The sequence below is a fragment of the Delphinapterus leucas genome, chromosome 6, assembly GCF_059928025.1.
Source record: "Delphinapterus leucas isolate spDelLeu-1000000601 "Yukka" chromosome 6, BTC_Dleu_Yukka2, whole genome shotgun sequence".
In the NCBI taxonomy this organism is placed as follows: Eukaryota; Metazoa; Chordata; class Mammalia; order Artiodactyla; family Monodontidae; genus Delphinapterus; species Delphinapterus leucas.
Genome location: NC_143134.1, coordinates 115,893,249 through 115,915,264, shown reverse-complemented (window position 1 = coordinate 115,915,264; position 22,016 = coordinate 115,893,249). Strand labels below are relative to the sequence as shown.

The 22,016-nt window shown below is 46.7% G+C and overlaps 1 protein-coding gene across 2 annotated transcripts in view; it reads right to left on the bottom strand.

Moving 5' to 3' along the window:
* Nucleotides 1-22,016, bottom strand: part of MVB12B (multivesicular body subunit 12B) — a 183,582-nt gene that overhangs the window by 112,696 nt on the left and 48,870 nt on the right. For both annotated transcript variants that reach the window (XM_022578726.2, XM_022578724.2), the window contains exons 3-4: nucleotides 12,703-12,810; nucleotides 7,803-7,899 (exon numbers count right to left, since the gene is read on the bottom strand). In XM_022578726.2, coding sequence (XP_022434434.1) covers nucleotides 7,803-7,899; nucleotides 12,703-12,810 — 205 coding nt within the window. The remainder of the gene's footprint in view (nucleotides 1-7,802; nucleotides 7,900-12,702; nucleotides 12,811-22,016) is intronic.

The following is a 22,016-nucleotide window of genomic DNA, read 5'->3' as shown; positions in this document are numbered from 1 at the left end:
AGTAGGTATCCATGGCAGGCTTTTTTAAAAAAAATTATTATTATTTTTTACCATGACTGTTATCATTCCTAACAAAATGAACAATGATTCCTTAATATCATCCAAGAGTCTGTACTCAAGTTTTCTCCATTATCTCAAAAGTGTCATTTAACTGTTGGTTTGTCTGGACCGAGACCCAAACACCGTCTGTGCACTGCATTTGGTTGTTAGGCCTCTTTTGTTCTGTGGCAACCTCTCCACCTTCCCTTTATCTTCAGGGCACTGATAGGATGGAGAACTCAGGTCACCCCCTGTACTTCCTGTAAACCGGCAGAGTGAAAGGCTCGATTCGATTCCGATCAGGCAGGAGCACTTCACAGGTGACGCAACGTACATCCGACGGTGTAATACGTGCGGCCTGGGGCTCAGCTGGGTCACCCTCGGTAGGTCCCACTGCTGTTGGTACCTCACTTATAAAGTCCCCAACAACCATGCTCATGAGGTTTTCTCATCCCCTGATGACTGTTGCCTAGATTCATAATCTCATTAAAGTCGTCAACATAGTGATTTTCTGTCATTCCTTCTGCATTTATTGGCTGGAATTTTTCTATATAAAAAACATCTTATTTTTCAACTACCTGGTCTCCCTGAGACATGCTTTGTTACAGGAAAGGAGAGATAAATATGTGATTCTTCTATTTATCAAGTACCCCAGCAACTGCCGAAGGTGAACAACCACCCACGTGTTTTTTGTTTGTTCATTTGTGGTTTTTAAACATGACTTTCAATCAACTGCAGCCATTCAGTACATGAGTCGGATAGATCTGGGGTGAAATTCCAACTCCACCATTATCCAGAACCATAATCTTAGGCAAGTGACTTAATTTATCGGTAAAAGGGAGTTAATGAAACCTGAGGCCATAGGGACACCGGGTGGACGAAATGTGATGACATATATGCTTCCCTTAGCCCCGTGCCTGGCACACAGTAAATGCTCAGTAAAGAACAGCCATGGGGCTTCCCTGGTGGTGCAGTGGTTGAGAGTCTGCCTGCTAATGCAGGGGACACGGGTTCGAGCCCTGGTCTGGGAGGATCCCACATGCCGTGGAGCAACTAGGCCAGTGAGCCACAACTACTGAGCCTGCGCGTCTGGAGCCTGTGCTCCACAACGGGAGAGGCCACAACAGTGAGAGGCCCGCACACCGCGATGAAGAGTGGCCCCCACTTGCCACAACTAGAGAAAGCCCTCGCACAGAAATGAAGGCCCAACACAGCAAAAATTAATTAATTAATTAATAAACTCCTACCCCCAACATCTTCTTTAAAAAAAAAGAACAGCCATGGATGTTCTTACCGTTATTTTTTTATTTTTATTTTTTGCGGCATGTGGGCCTCTCACTGTTGTGGCCTCTCCCGCTGCGGAGCACAGGCTCTGGACGCGCAGGCTCAGTGGCCATGGCTCACGGGCCCAGCCGCTCCGCAGCATGTGGGATCTTCCCGGACCGGGGCACGAACCCGCGTCCCCTGCATCGGCAGGCGGAATCTCAACCACTGCACCACCAGGGAAGCCCCTCACCGTATTATTGTAAGTAAGCCTCTGGCATACAATTTGTGTCAGTGTTTGGCACTGATTTTCAAGACCTTTCAGTTCCGTGGCAGGAAATAAGCACATTTAAATCAGGGAGCGGGATAAAGAGGAAAGTGCAGTCCTGCTGCTGGTCTTGATTTTTACCAAAGGGGAGATTAGAATCAGGTGCTGACATTTTGGGGGAACCAGATGGAAACTCAGAAACTTTGTGGGTTCTTTTCCTAGTGAGGAAACTGAGGGCTAGACCAGATCTACCAGCTATGAGTAATAATACTGGATACTGAATCCAGACCCCAAATATCGTATCCAAGAAGGCAGGGGTGGTAACTGGGGGTAAACTGTCCACAGCAATCCTGCAGCTTCAAAAACTATGAGCTCATAAGATCAGGCCTTTGAAAGTGTGAAGGAGGAGAGACCTTTCCTCAAAGTAAACTACGATGCAGGTCTTTTATGTACTTGCTCTGCCAGCTGCTCTTTGCTCCATTCTTCCATCTACAGCAAACTCGGGGTAAGAGATGGAGCCACTAATTACACATGCTTACACAGGCCTGACTTTAAGCAAACATACAGAGTCCACAGAAATGTGTTCAGTCACGCTAATGAACACAGAGAAAGGACATAGCACTTTACTAAAACAAACAGTCTTCCAGTTTTTTAAGTGCTATAGAGATTGCAACAAACCGTATTTTAAATTAATTACAGGAGTCTCATCTTTCTGGCTGATTTTATAAAATCAGGACCCTAAATGCTCTCAAACATCACAGAGCTGACCACAGGTTTATCTGGTCAGCTTGAGCTCACCTGTCCCTGGGTAAAGGCTCCAGGAATGACCGCATGACCTTAAATGAATAGGCGACCCTAAACTCACCCTTCCTTGTGTGATAAGACACTTGTTGGAGGTGCCAGGACCCGACCTCAGAATGTCCATGGGGCAGTAACCAGTGCACCCCCAGTCATGGTGGGGGGACTTCCCAGAATCACTGGGGCCACTCGGAAGCTAGACCAGGACTCAGCCCTGGGCCTCCTCGCTCAACTGGTTCAACAAATTGAGAGGAAAATGCAGAATGAGAACCCCCTTGGCTCTATAGTATATCAATATACAGACATTTTAAGCCACTTAGTTGTCAAAAACTAACGACAATGCAAATTTTAAAACTAAGAAAAACACAGGGGAAAAGTAGGAAATTAATACAAAAAGTCTACAAGGCAATTTTAGCTCTTAAAGAGACCATTCATATAAGAATAAGCAAAAGCAGCAAGCAAACACGTGAAAATATTCAGTTTTGCTAATAAATAATAAGTGAAAATTAAACAAAATTAGAGAGTAAAACTAAATAAAAAATGTAAAACCTATGCTGGCAGGCCGGTGGAAAACAGGTACAAGCCGCGATCATTAGTGGCAATGTGAATTGGTATTCCTGCCGGAAAACAGGTACAAGCCGCGATCGTTAGTGGCAACGTGAATTGGCATTCCTGCCGGAAAACAGGTACAAGCCGCGATCGTTAGTGGCAACGTGAATTGGTATTCCTGCCGGAAAACAGGCACAAGCCGCGATCGTTAGTGGCAACGTGAACTGGCATTCCTGCCGGAAAACAGGCACAAGCCGCGATCGTTAGTGGCAACGTGAAGTGGCATTCCTGCCGGAAAACAGGCACAAGCCGCGATCGTTAGTGGCAACGTGAAGTGGCATTCCTGCCGGAAAACAGGCACAAGCCGCGATCGTTAGTGGCAACGTGAAGTGGCATTCCTGCCGGAAAACAGGCACAAGCCGCGATCGTTAGTGGCAACGTGAAGTGGCATTCCTGCCGGAAAACAGGCACAAGCCGCGATCGTTAGTGGCAACGTGAAGTGGCATTCCTGCCGGAAAACAGGGACAAGCCGCGATCGTCAGTGGCAACGTGAACTGGCATTCCTGCCGGAAAACAGGCACAAGCCGCGATCGTCAGTGGCAACGTGAACTGGCATTCCTGCCGGAAAACAGGCACAAGCCGCGATCGTTAGTGGCAACGTGAACTGGCATTCCTGCCGGAAAACAGGCACAAGCCGCGATCGTTAGTGGCAACGTGAACTGGTATTTCCTGGAAGTTAATTTCGCAGCAGAGGATAATAAAGCTTATCTTTACTGAGCCCATCCTCTGATCAAGGCACTGTGTATGGCAGGTACCTTAGGTGATTCAAAGATGAATTAAACACGGATCTTGCCCTCGAAGAAAGTAAGTAGCAAAGGCGTGAAGAAAACAGGTAAATATCCCCCCCCATTTGAGGCAACTGAGGCCCGGGAGGCTGAAGTCATTTGCCCAGGGTCCCTCATTTGCAAGTGGCAGAGGCAGACTCAATATTAGGTGAGTCTGACTCCAGAGCCCAAGTTCTTCCCATGATGCCTGGTGCAGTCTGTCCTAACAGAGGTGAAGATGGGAACTCGGAAGCAGAATCGAGCACTCCCTTTGGCTTCCCACCACTGTTACTGGCATTTGCTTACTCTCCTCCCTCCCTTCAACACAGGTGTGCTGTGCCAGGCAGGTGAAAAGCAGTAAAGAAGGCAGATGGGGACCCTGACCTCCGAGTGATTATAGCCACCCGCTAGACTGAGCTCCTTGTGGGTTCTTTTCCTAGGCTCATCTTTATATCCCAGAGCCTGCAGTGCCTACAGCAGACACACATCCATTGTGGCTGACTGTGGAGAGGAGAGAGAGCTTGCTTCAGACTCACATCTAGGGATCAGAGGCTGTTTCACGCAGTCTTGAGCTCACCCTTGAAAGACATGGGGTGTGGATATTCAGAGTGAGGGAGGGGGCCTTTAGGCCAGGAAAACAACAATGCAAATACGTGGAGTCCGAAAAGAAAGGAGCATGAAGACGGCACAGTAAGTGGCTCGGTCTGGGTAAAGCATGGGGTGCTCGAAGGTAAGAAGTACGTTGCAGAGCAGGGGTCCCGAACTCCCGGGCCACGGACCGGTACCGGTCCTCAGCCTGTTAGGAACCGGGCCGCACAGCAGGAGGTGAGCGGCGGGCGAGTGAAGCTTCATCTGCCACTGCCCATCGCTGGCAGTGCCGCCTGAACCATCCTCCCCTCCCCCCGACAAAAACTGTCCTCCACGAAACCGGTCCCTGGTGCCAAAAAGCTTGGGGACCTCTGCTGTAGAGGAAGGTCGGGAGCAGGCCGTTGAGGACACATGACCCAGCAGCCTCAAGTCCTTGTAAATGCATCACAAGGAAATCATTCAAAATCTATACATGTTCAAACTGATCTACAGATTCAACACCATTCCTATCAAAATCCTAGCTGGCTTCTCTGCAGAAACTGACTAATGTTAGAAGTCACATGGAAATTTGAGGGACCCAGAATAGCCAAAATCATCCTGACAAAGTTGGAGGACTCATATCACTTGGTTTCAACACCTGCTACAAAGCTCCAGTAACCAAGACTGTGTGGTTCTGGCATAAGGAAAGACATATATAGATCAATGGAAGAGCACTCGGAGACCAGAAACAAACCTTCATGCTTACAGTCAACTGGTATTCAACAAGGATGCTGAGACAATTGAACGGGGGAAAGAACAGTCTTTTCAACAAATGGTGCTGGAACAACTGGATACTCACATGCAAAAAATACATTTGTTTAAATCAACTATACTTCAATAAAAAATTTAAAAAAAAAAAGAACAAATCTGAACCCCTATCTTGCACCATTCACAAACTTTAACTCAAAATGCATCAAAGACATAAATGAAAGAGCTGAAACTATAAAACTCTTAGAAGAAAACACAGGCATAAATCTTGGTGACCTTGGATTTGGCAATGGTTTCTTGGGTATGAGTCCAACAGCATGAGCAACAAAGGAAAAGAAAATAGGTAAATGGAACTCCACCAAAATAAAAAACTTTTGTGTTTCAAAGGACAGCATCAAGAAAACGGAATAACTGTACATCAACTATACCTCAATTTAAAAAAAGTGAAATGAAAACCCATAGAATGGGAGAAAATTTTTGCAAATCATATAACTGATAAAGGACATATCAAGAATATATTAAAACATTTTTACAACTCAATCATAAAAAGAAAACCCAATTTTAGATGGGCAAAGAATTAGAATAGCCGTTTTTCCAGAGAAAATTACAAATGGCTAATAAGCATATAAAAAATGTTCAACATCATTAGCCATTAAGGGAAACACAAATCAAAACCACAATGAGAGACCACTGCATACCAACTAAGATGGTGAGAATTAAAAAGAATGACAATAACAAGTGTTGAAGATGTGGAGAAACTGGAACCCTCAAACACTGCTGGCTGGAATGTAAAAGGGTATAGCTCCCTTGAGAAACAGTTTGGCAGTGTCTCAAGAAGTTAAGTATGGAGTTACCATATGACCTAGCAATTCCACACTTAGGTATATACCCAAGCGCAATGAAAACATATGGCCACACAAAAGTTGGTGCATCAGTGTTCAAAGGAGCATTATTCGTAATAACCCTAAGTGGAACAACCCAAACAGCCATCAGTTGAATGGATAAGCAAAATGGTATATCCATATAACAGAATATTACTTGGCAATAAAGAAAGGAATGAAGTGCTGACATGCTACAACATGAACCTACCTTGACAACATTATGTTATGTGAAAGAAGCCAGACACAAAAAGACTACAGATTATACAACTTCATTTATATGAAATGTTCAGAATAGGCAAATCTATATGGAAAGTAGATTAGTGGTTGCCTAGGGCTGGCAGCGGGGTAGGGAGGAGAGGACTAGGGAGAAATGGGAGAGTGACTGCTAACGGGTGCAGTTTCTTTTGGGGTGATGAAATGTTCTAAAATTCATTGTGGTAAGGGTTGCACAGCTCTGCGAATATACTAAAAACCACTGGATTGTAACTTTAAATGGGTTAATTGTATGGTATGTGAATTATACCTCAAGAAAGCTGTTATCCCCAAACTCCAATACATAAATATATAAAATCTATTGGTAAAAGGTGCTTAAACACATGCTTTTACAGAGCGGCACTATGGTTAAAAGTGTGGGGAGTCACGCTTGTGTGTGTAATCTAGTTATTCCCCCACTTCTAGATGTGTAACCTTGGATAAGCTCTTTAATCCCTAAGTAGTTACTGTGCCTCATTTTTCTCATATGTGAAATGGGTATAATAATACCCATCTGCAAATAGGGGTCTTACTGAAGATTAAATGAGATCAGGTATGTAGAGCATTTAGCATACGGTAAAGACATACTAAATACCAACTATCACAATTATTAGCTAATACACGTCAGTAACAAACAAAAGCAGCCCAATGTCCAAAAGTGAGGAGACGATTAAGAAAAGTAGGCTACACAACGGAATTCACTTGTTCCATTAAAATAACAGCTATGTGGGGATCTGTGTAAATATGGAAAGTCTGGTCCATAAGAAATGCTTGCAAGAAAACAGCAGAAAAAAAAAAAAGTAGGTCCAAAATGGGGCTAACTATGGAAAAATAAAGTATGTGTGACAAAAAGTGAAATGCAGAGTTTCATAAATGGATCATGTGTCATAAAGAAAGGATTCTCTGTATTTGTTTTTTTATTTACTGCATCACTGTTGTGGATATCCTAACATTGGTCATAAATAATTTAAAATAAAACAAGTTATAGCACATCAAAATGAGGAGGCTCAACTACCCAGAGGTTTCCAGCTCTATTTAATAACTGGCGTGCACGACAAGAACCTCGAAGTGCCCCAGGATCCTGAAGAAGCTTCCGACGTGTCCGCCACTCACTTCCACTCTGTGCTGCTCAGGGATCAGAGTCTTCCCTCAATTTCGAATCCTGAGGACTCTAAGTTGCAGTCTTTCTGGTTCTGACTTTTCTTTGTGCTCCAAGAGCCCCAAATGGGGCTATTACTGCACTTGTGTTCCCTGCATGCTTTTGGTTTTTTTCCTTTTGCTTCTGGGTCTCATGCCAAGCTTGGCTTCAGCAGCACCGGAGAACGGGCTAAGGACAAACTATAACCGGTTTCACTGTCCCCTTCCTGAGTGAGCCGATTCAGCAGGGAGCGCCGTTCTGCTCATTTACATGCCGCTACCCAGAACACTGAAAACTCCTTGGAGAACCAAGTCAGGCATATGTCAAAAGCAGCAGGGTTTATCTGGGGCACGCAGTAAGGCCTCCTAAAATGTTTCCGAAGAAAAATGCACATAAAAATATACCTGAAGGAAGAAAATTCTCATCGTGACAAGAAGTAGTAAGGGGTGACTCACGTGTGTCTACCGTCTCCTGAATTGGGATGAAGCCGACAGGCAGAGTGTCCTTGATGTCGATGAGCTTCATGTCCACTAACACGTTCCCTAAATGGCTCTTGGGAAGAAAGAAAAGAGATATAGATGATTAATCTGAACACGCCTGTAGTGGGTTTGCCATTTTGGCTTCAAAATGCATATTTAACACAAGACTCGTGCAGCTTCACAACAGCAGGTTAATTACAGTAGGTGTCATTTAATGTTCCCCAGCAGTTACACAGGGACTCTGATGGCCCCCGGGGAGGAGTTTCCTCTGCAGAACCTCAAAGCCACTCACTCAGATGTGGCCTTGGTTAGCAAGATGAGCCCTGAGCATCAGCTCTTGGGGTAGCAGGTTTAGAAAGGGCACGTTCCTGGGGTGGTCGCTGCACAGGGAGAGCTGCATCTCAGCCTAACAGAGAACCTATCACACTCCTACGTGATCGCCAGTCTGCATATCGACACACATTTCGGTGGCTAGACACATTCTGTAAAACCCCACGAATCATAAACTAAGACACAGTGAAAAGCCCTGCTGCCTAATATTACACATCTTCTAAAATGACATGCACAAGGGCCTCTTAGAGCTTCTACTTAGTGGTAGTGCACGGGGTCCACAGTGCGCAGTTTCCGCAACCAGTGCAAAAATATCTTCGAAGACAGCATGCCATCCTGTAATTGCAAGAGAGAATTCTCTGCCAACACACTGGCACTCGCAGCCCACATTTCAAGTTGGAAACAAGCTCTGAAGCGATCTACCCTACGACTGAGATATGTGGGCCCACCTCGGAGATTTCGTTAAATTCTTCAGTTAAAGAAAGAATGATGCCTTCTGATCCCAAATCTCTCCTGTCAGGATACTAGCAATGCACTTGGAAGGCTCACCTTCCAGGAGCACCTCATCCCCACAAGTCCCCATGAGCACACTCTCAGTATACCTGTTCTGCGCTCCCGGACGACCCCACCACCTTGCCCTGCACAGCAACTCCTCAGGCGCCCTGCTCAGAGAAGGGCGTGCCCCTCCGTCTCTGTGCCGCACCCCATCCTGCGCAGTGCCAACACCATCCCTGAAAGCCAATCAGGGAATTCCTATCATCTGAACTCTACACTATGTCCTCTCTCGGCACTCGTAATTTTCCTTCATATCAATTTATGATGACATGTTTGTGAGGTTTTTATTTAACATCTGCTTCCCCACTAGAGTTTGAGAGCCATCAGGACCACAACTATCTCTGCTACTACTATACATCCAAGCCTAGCATCGATCTGGGCACACAGTAGGTACTCAAGAATTATCTGCTGAATAAATTAATGTTTTTTGGTACAATTTTTAACTGGGTGGGCCACTCAGAACCAGAAATCAAATTGGATTTGCTTGGACGATGAATCTAAACAATATCAATAGATATATTAAAAGTATATTTAATAAATGTATTATAAACCAAAAGTACACAAATGAAATAAATTCTTGAAATTTAGCCATGAAGGTCAAAATGTCAAGTATAAACTATGACCAGTGTTTTTTCGGCACTGTGGTCACAAAACCGTTTCTCTAGAAATATGGTGTTTGCCGAGGATTTAACATTATTACATTTCAGGTAGCTGGGTCCCAGGAAAACAATGCACAGATCAGCGCAGCAAGTGGAAAGCGAAACCCTCACTGATGCGGAATAAATCTCTGACTGTGGAGGAAGGGTTTGAACCATTAACCCAGCTCGCGAGCATCACCTGCTTTCAGAATCACCTGATCTAATCTATCATAACTTTTTTTTCATGGCAGTTGCTTTTCCACGTCATCGCTGTTTTCTGCATTGAGAAATTAACAACTGGGTATGTTTTCCTGCCCCATAGATGGACGGGTGTTCACCAGTATCCTTCTCAAACGTCTTCTACTTGACAAAAGTTGGGTTTTACAGAAGTCAACTGCAAACCACTTAGCGACCTCACACTCCACACTCTACAAATGTCCCTGATCATAAAACCAGAACATCAGTGGTGCAGCCATGAAAAAAAGCATGAAAAAACCCCTCCTGTGCATATGGAACGGGAGCCTGCCCTGTCAGAGCTTCCCGCAGCCCAAGTGTGGTCCCTCCGTGCAGGGGCTGCCACTGCACCGGGTTTAATACAGAAATTCTGCGACACCATTAATTTTGCTTGTTCCTCTCCCCTCCCCCATCCCGTGCTCTCTTTCATTTCCTCCTCATAAATATGAAGAACGTATTCCCAATCCTTGTTGAGCAAATGATTCATGCCAAAAGCCCAATATGCACTGACTCAGGGTATTTATATTGTCTCTGGTAGCCAGTATTTGCTAGTATACTGTAATTATTTTTGACAACCTTGCATTTAAGGTAGCCACAGATAACCAACTTAATATTCAAATGTTCATAAATTCTTCTGTTTAATATCCTCCCTACCTAATCTATGTACATTATTATTACAGGTAATGCAGAAAGTACAGGGCATGAAAAGTGCAATTAATCTCAATCCTTCCCCAGGAAGCAATGTCACTCCAAAGCCAGGTTTCTGTATTAATAGCATTATTGGGGGAAAGGAATTTAGGCTCCAAAGGAGTCTCTGCAAACTCCTACACAGCGAATCTCAAGTCACCTAATTAAGAATCTGTCCAGTCTTGAGATTCCACATCCCTCCTTTGCAGTTGTAAAAAACTGTCATGCAAAGTCTTGGCTCTGACAGCAGGGCCGGGACAGACCGGCTGTAACATTAAAATATGCCTTATTCCTGCTCTAATCCTGGGCTGGCAAGTGGGCCCCTGCCACCCCTTCAGCTGTATCCCTCTGGATCTCACTATAGGACCCATTCTTTCTTTTTCTGAAAATAAGATGCACCTAATTTCCTTACTGCCTCAAAAGAGGGGCAGAGGATTCTCCCACTGCCCTTGTCCTCATCTTGCATCCCCTCATCACGCCCACCTCCCCACGTCTGCCCAGCCCTCATGGAGCAAGACACGCATAGTAGGCACTCAAGGAACATCTGAACGTTCGACAAATGTTGACTAAATCGGTGTATTTTCTATCATCCACTTACCCGTGACGCCTAAAATTAACAAGCCCCAGTGACTTCTCTCTATCATTTTGAGGCCTGTCATTGTCCCCACTCCAAGGGATCAGGGGCTCTTCTGGCCTAGAGCACCGACACCCCACGGCCTTCAAGGAAATGCAACAAAAACAGAAATAAAAAATGACCAACGAGATCGTAGCTGTCCCTTGCGGCCACGGCCTCCTCTTCAGTAGGAGAGGCTGAGTGGAGACCAGGAGTGAACACATGAAACCACCCGGCAGAGTGAGGGTGTGAACAAGATGCTCAACCCTCAGGAGTTGTTCCTCACAGCCCTGAGCGGCAGTGAACACACAGGCCTTCTGCAGAAAGGGTAGCCAGTGGGCAGAAAAGAGGTGACAAAAGCTAAGAATACGACTAGTTTCAAAAAAGGTTTAGGTAAGCTCCAGGGACAAAGGGGACAAGAGAGAACTGTATGTGGATGTGGACGCAGGAGGGAAGGATGGGGCCAAGGGGGCACTACCCCTAAGATCACGAGCCCCATGTCTGGAAGGGTAACCCGGCCTTCAGACCTGTTCCTGGGGTCTCCTCGGCTGCACCGTGACATGAGGGACCTGCTCAGACCCACCGCAGGCTCACCTGCCAGGACTTTCCCCTACTCCACCAGAAACTCTGTTCTTTACAGCAAGCATGTATTACTCTCATCATTAGTGGGAAAAAATTAAAGCAATGAGTTCTCCCTGAGTCTGTTAGGAATCATTTTCCTAACAAAGACTTACCAACAAACAACAGGAATGGCTGGTGGAAGAGGGTGCGGGCCAGAGAACTGTGTGACTGTCCACAGCCAGCAAATGCTGCAGGGACGCACGAGGACCGTGATAGGACCACGGGGCTGTGGGGTTTGTGATGGAGAAAGACCGTTGCCTTTCCCCTTCCATGCTTCTGAATGGGGATGTTTGAACCTGATTTTTTCTTTATAAATCATGAACATGTATTACTGTTATAATAAAACCTATCAAAATATTTCCCACCCAATTTTTTTTTTTTTTTTTTTTTAGCACTCAGGCCCAAAATAAAATGTCACCTTAAAAATGAAAATCTGACTGCTCCCTATTTGGAGTTAGGAAAGACAGGTGGCCTTGGACAAGCATGAAAACTCCCTGATGTTGGAAAGGAGCTAGTACTTCAAGAGCCTGTCTGAGGACAGAGGTGGCATATGTGCAGAGTGCCCAGGACAGGTCTCACACAGGGTGGACGCTCACGAAAGCCACTTCTCTTTTTTCTGAGCCACCCATTAGAATACTTTGTTGGAAGAGCTTTAGTAGATGTCTTTAAAATTTCCTAATTTATGGGCTTAAGTATTAAACAACACAGTAAAAGAAATCTGCCTGTGTGGTGGATACCTACCTGCAGAAACGATGAAATGTCATATGTCAGAGAGACTCGGGGAGAAAGTTAACAAGGCCATGTCTGGGGGAGGGGTGACCGCGTGGCATCCTTCTAGCTATGCTCCCATCTGTTGGTCAGCTTTAAATCCAGCTCCCCTGGAAGACACTTACCTCTGTACTACCCTGTGACTTGTTACTTGCAGGAAAGGCAGGCAGACAAGAGCTGTGAGAGAAATCTCCTAGTCTCCTTTGGAGAACACGTTTTAATGGAATTCACTGTACACTTGGGTATGTGGTTAATAATACTGTTAATAAATGAAACACAGCACAGGCTGCTGATTCTACCCCATTCACTAAAACCACAGATAAATTAACATAGTGATGAAAATAAACCACAACCAAAAGACGAGGAGATTTCAAACAGGAATGTAAATGACTTGTGCTCACGTAGCAAACAGAAAACCACTAAGACTTACATTTTCTTTGGAAAATGATCTTGTGAAACACAGGTATCTGGTAACCTTGGATTTAAATAAGCCGTCTTTCCAGAGGTCAGCATCCACACCATCTGCTGTCTGTGCAACCTACACCAAAGAGATGGAGAAAAGGACAGCAGGTGAGGCAGGATGCAGCCGAGGGCGTGTGAGCAGCTTCTTCGTACCTGCACCAATTAACTCCAGCCCGGACTCGTGCGGCATCTCATTAGTCCATTTCATGAGGCCCTGGGAAGAGATTTTCCAAGAGGGGTAAAGGGAGAGTGTGAAAAATAACAACTTCTAAAAATACTGTCCCTGGGGAAGCCATTGATTAAAGACACCCTGACAAAAGTGGTTCTAATGAGAAAAGAGCAAATTTTGTTGTCATGGACCAAGAAGGGATTGGAGAAGTCAGCAAATTAAGTTGCTCATTACCACTTACTCGGGGGATAGTACAGGGTGCAGAAAAAAGTCCAATGGGGCGTGAAATGCCACCTGAAAGGGGCACCGCCTGCCGTGAGCCTGGCACAGCCTCCTGCTCCGTCTGGGACCCGGGCTGGCCAGGGGCTGCCGTCACTGGGACTCTGCTGGGTGCTGGGGGGGGGCGGGGAGCTGAGAGATGCACTGTTTCTTCTCGGCACAAGCTCTGTGAGTGGTAGTCAAGGTCGCAAACTGTAGCATGATAGGAAAATTTAAAAAGACTCAGTTGCTTGTTTATAGTCTAAAGAGCCATCTTCTTGTATTCAGCTGCAAAAATTTTCCTCTAAGCAGCATTCAAGGATGAAGCCGGCCTTGATTTGAGTCTTACAGGACCTGTGCATGGGACTGCGGGGCTGGGGCTAGTGGGAAGCGTTCACAAGGACACGGGAGAGGAGACGGAGGCCGGCCAGGATGCGCTCTCCCCATTCTCTCCAAAATACTCATTAACGGACCATCAGGGCCTGGGCTGCTTCCTCCCTCAGCGGCCTAACAGGTCAGAGTATTAATCAACCTCCCACACCCTAGCTGGACCCCAATGGGGGACCCCCCAGAAGACTGGGAGCAGTGCCCTTTTGGGGGTGAGCTCTGCAGCCGCCACCCCTGCCCCTGCCAGGGCACTCTGGGCATCTCCCTGCTCGTCCTTCTGAGGCTTAGACTTTGGGAACCCGTCCTTGATCTGACAAGCTCCAGGCCGTTCTCACAAACTGCTGAAATCACCTCCATTCTTTACACAAAATGGCCCTGATGCAGCCCCATCCCGTGTCCACACTGCACAGGAGGCCCACGACCTCGGACTGTCACATGCGCAGGGCAGGGGGGTGGGGGTGGCTCCACTGGGATGGTCCCCAGAGCCCCGACGGCCACGCTCTCTGAGGGGCCTCTGGAAAGCCCAAAGGCCAACTGGCAAAAGAAAAATGCCTTCTTTCAAACCCAACGATCATAAGTTAGCAAGTGCAACAAAGGGAAAATAAAGGTCCTTATTCTAAATACGCAGATATGTTTGACCTGAAATCTGAAGGAGGAGTGGTATGGGGACAATCTCAGGGAACGTCTGCTCCAAGTATGTCACCCTCACAGAAAGAAACACGACGGAACAGGATCAGGCCCTGTCCGCATCTCCCCCCGAAACGGTCATACATAAAGTTGCTCAGAAAACATGAAATTGGAAGCAGTGGCCCCAACTTCCCACTCCCAAGGATCCCTTTTGCTTTGTTTTCTCCCATGGGTTCCATGTTTGAAAGATTTTTGTTTCCCAAACTGTACTTTTATTGTATTTCCTCAGTTCTAAGATGTAGTCATTTGGGAATCACCCATGGATTTAAAGAACACTCCTTCAGGAAAAAAGAAATATCGTATCAAAATGCACAAATCTATTTTAAGATGCATCCCAATTTCAGAACCATTAAAATGTGAAAAGATGCTATAGGAACAAAGAAATAAGGGAACCTATGTGGTTTCTCTATAATAAATGCATTACTTTTGATAAATTTTTAAAAATAGAGAGACTGCAGAACACTCAAAGGCTGTGGGACCACAGGCTGGGACTCAGAAGGAAGAGAGCTGTGTCCAACCTTCCACGGAAAAGGCAGGCAGTTCAGAAGGGCTTTCCAGGCTACTGGAAATTCCACTGAGGGGCGTTATGCACACTAAATCAAGGCTATTGTTTCCAGGGTTTGAAAATGATGATTCCCTCCTCTCACCCACTGCTAGAATTTTCCCTTTTCTGAATGAGAAGACACCTTGGTAGGATAAAGAGGCCGGCGCAGGACTGCCAAGGGAGAAAGCAGGCAGTGGACCTGCTCCCTCCTCAGAGGCCCCCTTCTCTCCTTCTCATCGAGGCAGTTACAGTCCTCCAATCCGCTCCTGAGAAACATTCAACACAGACATCCAAAGGCCCAGCTTTGCCCTGAGGCCACGACTCCTTTGCAATGAAGTGAAAATGTGTATCGCCCTCCAACCCCAGCCAAGGGGAGGTGTGGAGGGAGGTGAGGGTGAGAGAGAGAAGAGGGAGAGAAAGACAGGGGGCAGGGGAGTGTGTGTGTGTGTGTGTGTGTGTGTGTGTGCGTGCGTGTGTGTATCTGGACAGAGCGCAGCTGCCTGCAGCCTGGGGCCCGCAGGCCGGATCCACACTGGCTGCCGGCTCCACTGCTAAGCAGGAAGTGGGAAGGCCCGGGCCTGGCTCCCAGCCGGACTAGGGAAGTGGCCCTGGTGTAACAGCCTGGGCCTTCGCAGCCCTGCCCTCCGTGGAGCGATAAGAAGTACCCAAAGCTTCTTTACAACCCAGGCACGTAAAGGTGCTATCTAACCTAAACTCTTCCCATCCCAAGTTAGATGAGCTACAAGGTAAATGTGGCAGGTGGCTACATGGGCGCGCCTGCAGAATTTCACGTCTAAACTCTGCCCTTGTGAGCTCAGTCCTGAGTCCCAGGATGGGAGGCTGCAGGGGGAGGAGGAAGAAGTGCTCTAGGCACAGCAGACCCCAACCTGACACCCCAATGCTTAAGCAAGCCCCCTACCCTGTGGGCACTGCGGGGACAGAGGGGATAATGCATGAGACGTGCCTCAGTGCCCACTCAGGACGCCCACAAAACCAGTGCCAACAGGTCTACACTAAACATGAGGATGTCTGCCCTGAGAGCAAAACAGATATTTAAATTGATACCACAGCACGTCAGGATTCGAAAAGCCCTGCACTGTCACATCGGGCTCCGCTCCAATCTCCGGTCCTCTGGGATTCCTTCCCCATCTCTGGGACCGGACCTGGTCTTCAGACGCACATCAGGTACCTGCCCGATTAACGTTTACCTGCCCCTACTGCCCTGCCACTGGACTAAAAGCTTCACCAGGATGAGGACGATGCCTGATGGCCATTTATCCCCTGCACTAAGCATACTGCCTGATACATATGGGCTCCATCAAAACTTGCTGACGGAATGAATGAAAGAATCAGCCGGTCAATCTGGAGCAAAGCGTGAAACACCAAGGATCCTGCGACTCCTGGAGTGACGTAATAAGAATTCTAAACAATGAAATTCCCAGGACTTAATCCCTTGAACTGAGTGTATGTATCCGCTTCAAAATCACCACTCTGCGGCCACATCCCCATTTCAACAATAAGGCCACTTTTTCTTTCGGTTCTTATTTGTACCCTGCCCTGTTCCCCAAATGACTAGAATATGTCCAATGCTGTTGCTGGCTGCAGCACCCCCAGAGTGTCTGTCACAGGGCTTCACACACACACACACACACACACACACACACTCTTCTCTCACACGCTCACACTCTCATACCCTCCCCCTCTCTTTCTCGCATCTTCTCTGGTACAGGAGCTGCCTCTGAGGAGGAGTAGGTGGGCAGTGACAGAACGGACACGTGGGTTTATCTCTCTTCTCTGCCAATATTCTTCTAAGATGACAATCAAAGTGGAGGAAGTATTGGGGCCACTAAAATAAAGTGCAAGAGAGGAGTACAACACGAGAGAGATGCCATCGGGTGTGTGGAGGTGTGGGAAGTGGATGGTCTGGGGTGTAGCAGAGTGGAGGCGGTGACGGAGGTCCCAGGGCCCCGAGCCACCAGATACCCCTGGGATGACGGTGGAGGGCCTGGAGGTGGGTGGGTGCGAGTTTAGGGCTGAGACAGGCAGATGGGAACAGGCCTATACACAAAGCCATTAGACTCCCAGATCCCTACCCCTGTTGCAGAAGTATTTTCTGCAGAAACGGGACCAGTAGGGCTCAGGGCTCCAGAACACCAGACTGATGGGGAAGGAGGTGAAGGAGGAAGTAAGACTCCAGAGTGAAAGGAGGGGGTAACTATGCACAGTGAATGGTGACTGAATGGTGGCCCCCTCCAGGCTCACCCTCCTTCCTGCTTCTGGTACCTCGGCAGCCAGGTGTACGCTCTAAATGCTGGAAATTAAAGGATGCATCTCTGGAGAAACTAAAGAGTTCCAGAGAGAGGACCAGCACCTACAGGCTCTGTGGCCTCCTGTTATAGAGGCCAGCTCCCTGCTGCATCACCCACTGTGCAGCCCGCAGGTCATCAGGCCTACCCCACCGCGGGGCTCCGACCCCAGGAGCTAGGGCCTCACTCTTACCTGACAACAAAGGGTCACCAGACATCGGGGGGAGTCTCAAATATGAAAGACAGGGCTCAAATTATTAGGAAAAGGGGAACTTGAAAATAGTACAGATAATATGAGGAAACAGTGAAGGCTAAGGAACAACCAACCAACTCTATAATCAATATCTTCAGAGGGATGAGTGACTACATTGCAACCACCGAACAAGAACAGAATAATGTGAAAAACATTTTAAAAGGAACAATTGAAGACAATGTAAAGAGCTTAGACATAAAAAACTTACGGCTAAAATAACAAGTTCAAAAAATATATCGGAGGAGAAAGTTGAGGAAATCTTCCAGAAAGTAAAATACAAAGATGAAGAGGTTAACTAGAGAGGAAAAAAACTAAGAAAACTGAAGAATCAATACAACATCCAATTAATGAAATTTCCAGAAAGAGAAATAAAAAAAGGAACAAAAGGTGAGCCTCCACCTTAAAGAGGTCCTGAGAGTTCTAGCACAGTGAATAAAAAAGCCCCACCCCAAAGCAAAGCAATGGAGAATCCCACCACATTTGGGATGAAGAAACCACCTTTGAAACTTCCAGAGCGAAATAACAGACCACGTGCAGAGGAACGGAATCTGAATGCATCAGACTTCTCACCAGCAACACTGGAAACTAAGAGAACAACCTCTTCCAAATTCCGAGGAATTCTGGAATTCTCCACCTAAACCAACATCAAGTAAGCATGAAGGTAGGATAAAGACCTTTGCAGGCGTGCAACAATTTACTAAATTCACCCCCTGCCCACCCTTGAACCTACAGGAGGATGCATCAACACGGCTGGGGATTGAATCAATAAAGAGGAAACCCTGAGCTCCAGGAACAGATCCCACACAGGACAGCCAGAGGACAGCGGTGGCACGTCCGCCGGGCAGGGCCTGGACAGGAGGGAAAGCAGAGAAGGTTGTGGAACAAAGAGAGATGCCGCCATCTCTGAGGGAGGAGGGAGTATGGGACTGTACTCCAGCACTGGGAAGAGATACAGACGGGCACGTGATGGACGTACTGGAGCATTTACAAATAAAACCAGAGGCATAAAGCTATTTGAAAACAGCTAGTAACTAGCTTGAAACTAGCTTGTTACTAACAGCTAGGAACTAGCTTGAAAGTTTTAAAGGAAAATGTTAAATTCTTGTATAAAAATCAGTAGGCACCTAGACAATAAAGCAAATGAAAGAAACAAGTCAAGAACTAATTCCAAGAAAAGGAAAGGGTTAAAGAAAGAAACTCTAGTCTGGTACATTACTTGATTCAGTGGTACCCAATGTTTACATGTGTAAACACTGCCCACTAATTTACCAAAAATTGTGATGCTGCCTGATAGGGGGAGATTATGAGGACATTAAACGTGAGGATAAGTAGATCAAGAGATAAGCAGTATAGGGCTTCCCTGGTGGCGCAGTGGTTGAGAGTCCGCCTGCCAATGCAGGGGACACGGGTTCGTGGCCCGGTCCGGGAAGATCCCACGTGCCGCGGAGCGGCTGGGCCCGTGAACCATGGCCGCTAAGCCTGCGCGTCCGGAGCCTGTGCTCCGCAGCGGGAGAGGCCAGAACAGTGAGAGGCCCGCGTAACGCAAAAAAAAAAAAAAGAAAAGAAATAAGCAGCATAAACACATTATTTAGAAACATGGAGATGAAGTACCAGAAGTGAAAAAATCTAAAAGAGTTGAAAGTAACTGCCTCTGGGGAGTGAAAAATGGAGAGCGGGCAGGGACATGGCTGGGGGCAGCTATATTTTCTTATAAGCCTTTTAGTACTCTGATTTTTTAACCTGTACGTGTATCACTTTGTTAAAAAGAAAAACAAATTTTAATTTTAAAAAATCAGAGAGCTGGGAAAATGTCCCATGGAAGACAGTATGGGGGTATCATTCCTTTTAGAGGAACCATTACTATCAGGACCATCAGGGATGTTCCTACAGGCACATGACCTCGGTTCTAGGCATCTCTGTAGTGTGTCCCAATGCGTGACAATGTTCAAAGCCGAATGCGCCTTCTCCACTGCCGGTGTCCACCAGAGCTAACACGAGAATGAGGAGGGCCTGCAGCCCCGAGGCCGGTGTCTGCGAGTGGCAGCCCCCAGTCCTGCAGAACCAACGCCGGGACGTGGACAAGCTGCCTGCCCAGGGCGGGCTCAGCCTCTGCCTCATGCAGCCCAGGCCGCTGAATTCCTTCCTTCTCGGGCTCAAGCTCAGAGGTCAAATTCTGCACCGACATGCAGCAGTCCCAGAGGGAAACATGTGTTCAGGAAGCCCTGACGGCCCGCGGGGAGCGGGGCTGGCTACCTGCAGCTGGCTTATGGGGCAAGCCCGTGTGAAGGAATCCTGAGGTTAACTGTAGGAAACCCTCCCGGTCTGAGGACACGTGGTGGGGCAGGAATTCCTGCCGAGTACTTACTGTTTGCCAGGCTCTGGTGGAAGCAGGTTATGTGCAGTTTCTCAGTGAATCCTCCCAACCACCCAATGGAATGGGTACTATTTACTACCCAGTTTACAGGTGAGAAGATGAGGCTTGGAGAACCTCTGTAAACTCAAAGTCATTCACTGGTCAGAGCAGAGGTGGGTCTCCCTGCACCTTGCCTCTCCCCCCTCAGCACCCAGCAAGCAGAGCCCCCCCACCCATGGCCCAGGGAAGGATAGTCAACCTCCCAGATCAAAACCAGGACACCCGTGGGCCCTGCCTTTGGGTCAGTTGAGAAGCCACGTGCAGGCCTCCCTGGACCCAAACACAAAGAACAACCCAGGGCCACTTTAAAGAAGCACCAGCAATGCCACAGTGAAAGGCAGCTGGGGGCACATGTCACAGGTTCAGACTGAATGCTGCAGGGAAGAGAGGGCTTGAGAACACTTCTGGAAGCATGTGGGTCTGGAGAGCTTCGCTCTGATGACAGAAGAGAAGAAAACAAACTAATTGTAACGCTGAAATGACTGACTTATTTTGTGAGACTTCAGGCAAGGCCTAGTGTTCTAATTACATTCTTTAACTTGCAGGACATGGGAATACCTGAGCTCACGCACACCGGGGGAGGTGGAGGAAAAGGTACTAGAGGATGCTGTCCCACAACGACCAAGGAGTGCCCAAGCAGGCAGACCTAGGAAGAAAACACACTTGGGTTCATTTGCTCAGGACCTCGATGGAGAGGTGCATGGACTTATGGGAGATGTGGCACCATCATCATCGATGACCCTACTCTGCAGTCTATTCCACTGCATTCTCCATGCTGCAAGGATCACAACAACACCTAACATTTACTGTGTGTGTTCTATGTGCCAGGACCTGTCCTAAATATTTTATTCTCAAATTGTTAGTGTAAGTCACTCATTTAACACAACAACCCTATGAGTTACTGTAAGTAATAATCAGTTACTACCTGATTTTATAGATGAGGAAATTGAGGAACAAAAGGATCTTGGCTAAACAAATTATGGTATGTCTATGTAATGGAACACGTATACAGTTCTTAGAAAGGATGAAGTATGTCTATATATAGAATTATGTCCATAATTTATTGTGTGTGGGGGGAATCTTTTTACCAAAAAGCGTATGAGAGAATCCATTTAAGGTGGAAATGGGCACACCAATTGCTCCTGAAATGAGTACTAAGTGGTACAGCCTTAAATTACATTCATTTGGTGCTGCATATCAAAAGCCTTAAAGATATATATGCTCTGTGACCAAGGAATTCCACTTCTGGGCAGAGAGTCTGAGGAGATAATCAGTTCTGTGCACAAGAGTGGATCATCATTTGCTCCTTCATACTGAGCTTCTGGGCGCCAGACCCCGAAGAGGTGCAGAGGACAGAGGGTTGGACAAGACAGACTCGGTCCCTGACCCCATAGGGGTCACATTCTAGATGGGGGAAGATGCACAATAAACAGGCAAACAAATAAACAAATATAAAAGATAATTTTAGGAGGTAATAAGCATCTTATATAAAAGAGGGTAATGGGGACAGTGACTGTGGGGAGGGAGAGGCTACTCGGGTGGGGGACCGGGGGGTCTCTCTGAGGAGATGACAGGAAGATGCTGGCATGAGATCTGGAGACAGAGCTGTGCGGGGGGCTGGCGGGGTGCTGTGAGGACGGCAGGGGGAGCAAGGCTGATGGGTGACAGGGGCAGAGAGAGGGGCTCGGGACTGGAGCCTGGTAGCGGGGGAGGGGTGCTGTCTAGACAGTGTAACGGCAAAAGTGGGGAGGAAGTGACACATTTCTAATGATTACAGGGCACCCTTACAACAGAAGACTCAGCAGCCTTTTCAAACAACTTTGAGGACAGGTATCTACTAACATGGAAAGTTCAGCGGAAAGAATAAGTTACAAAATGGTTTCTACAGTACAATCCCGGAATCTAATTTAAAAAAACGGTACAGATGAATTTATTTACAAAACAGAAACAGACTCACAGATCTCAAAACCAGATTTACCAAAGGGGAAATTGGGAGGAAGTGATAAATTAGGAGACTGGGATTAACATATACAAACTTACTGTATATACAATACATAACTAACACGGACCTACTGTAGCACAGGGAACTCTACTCAATATTCTGTAATAGCCTATATGGGAAAAGGATCTGGAAATGAATGGAGATATATATATATATATAGATATAGATAGATATATATATCCATCCAATTTACTTTGCTGTACACCTGAAACTAACACAACACTGTAAATCAACTATACTTGAATAAAAATGTTTTTTAAAAA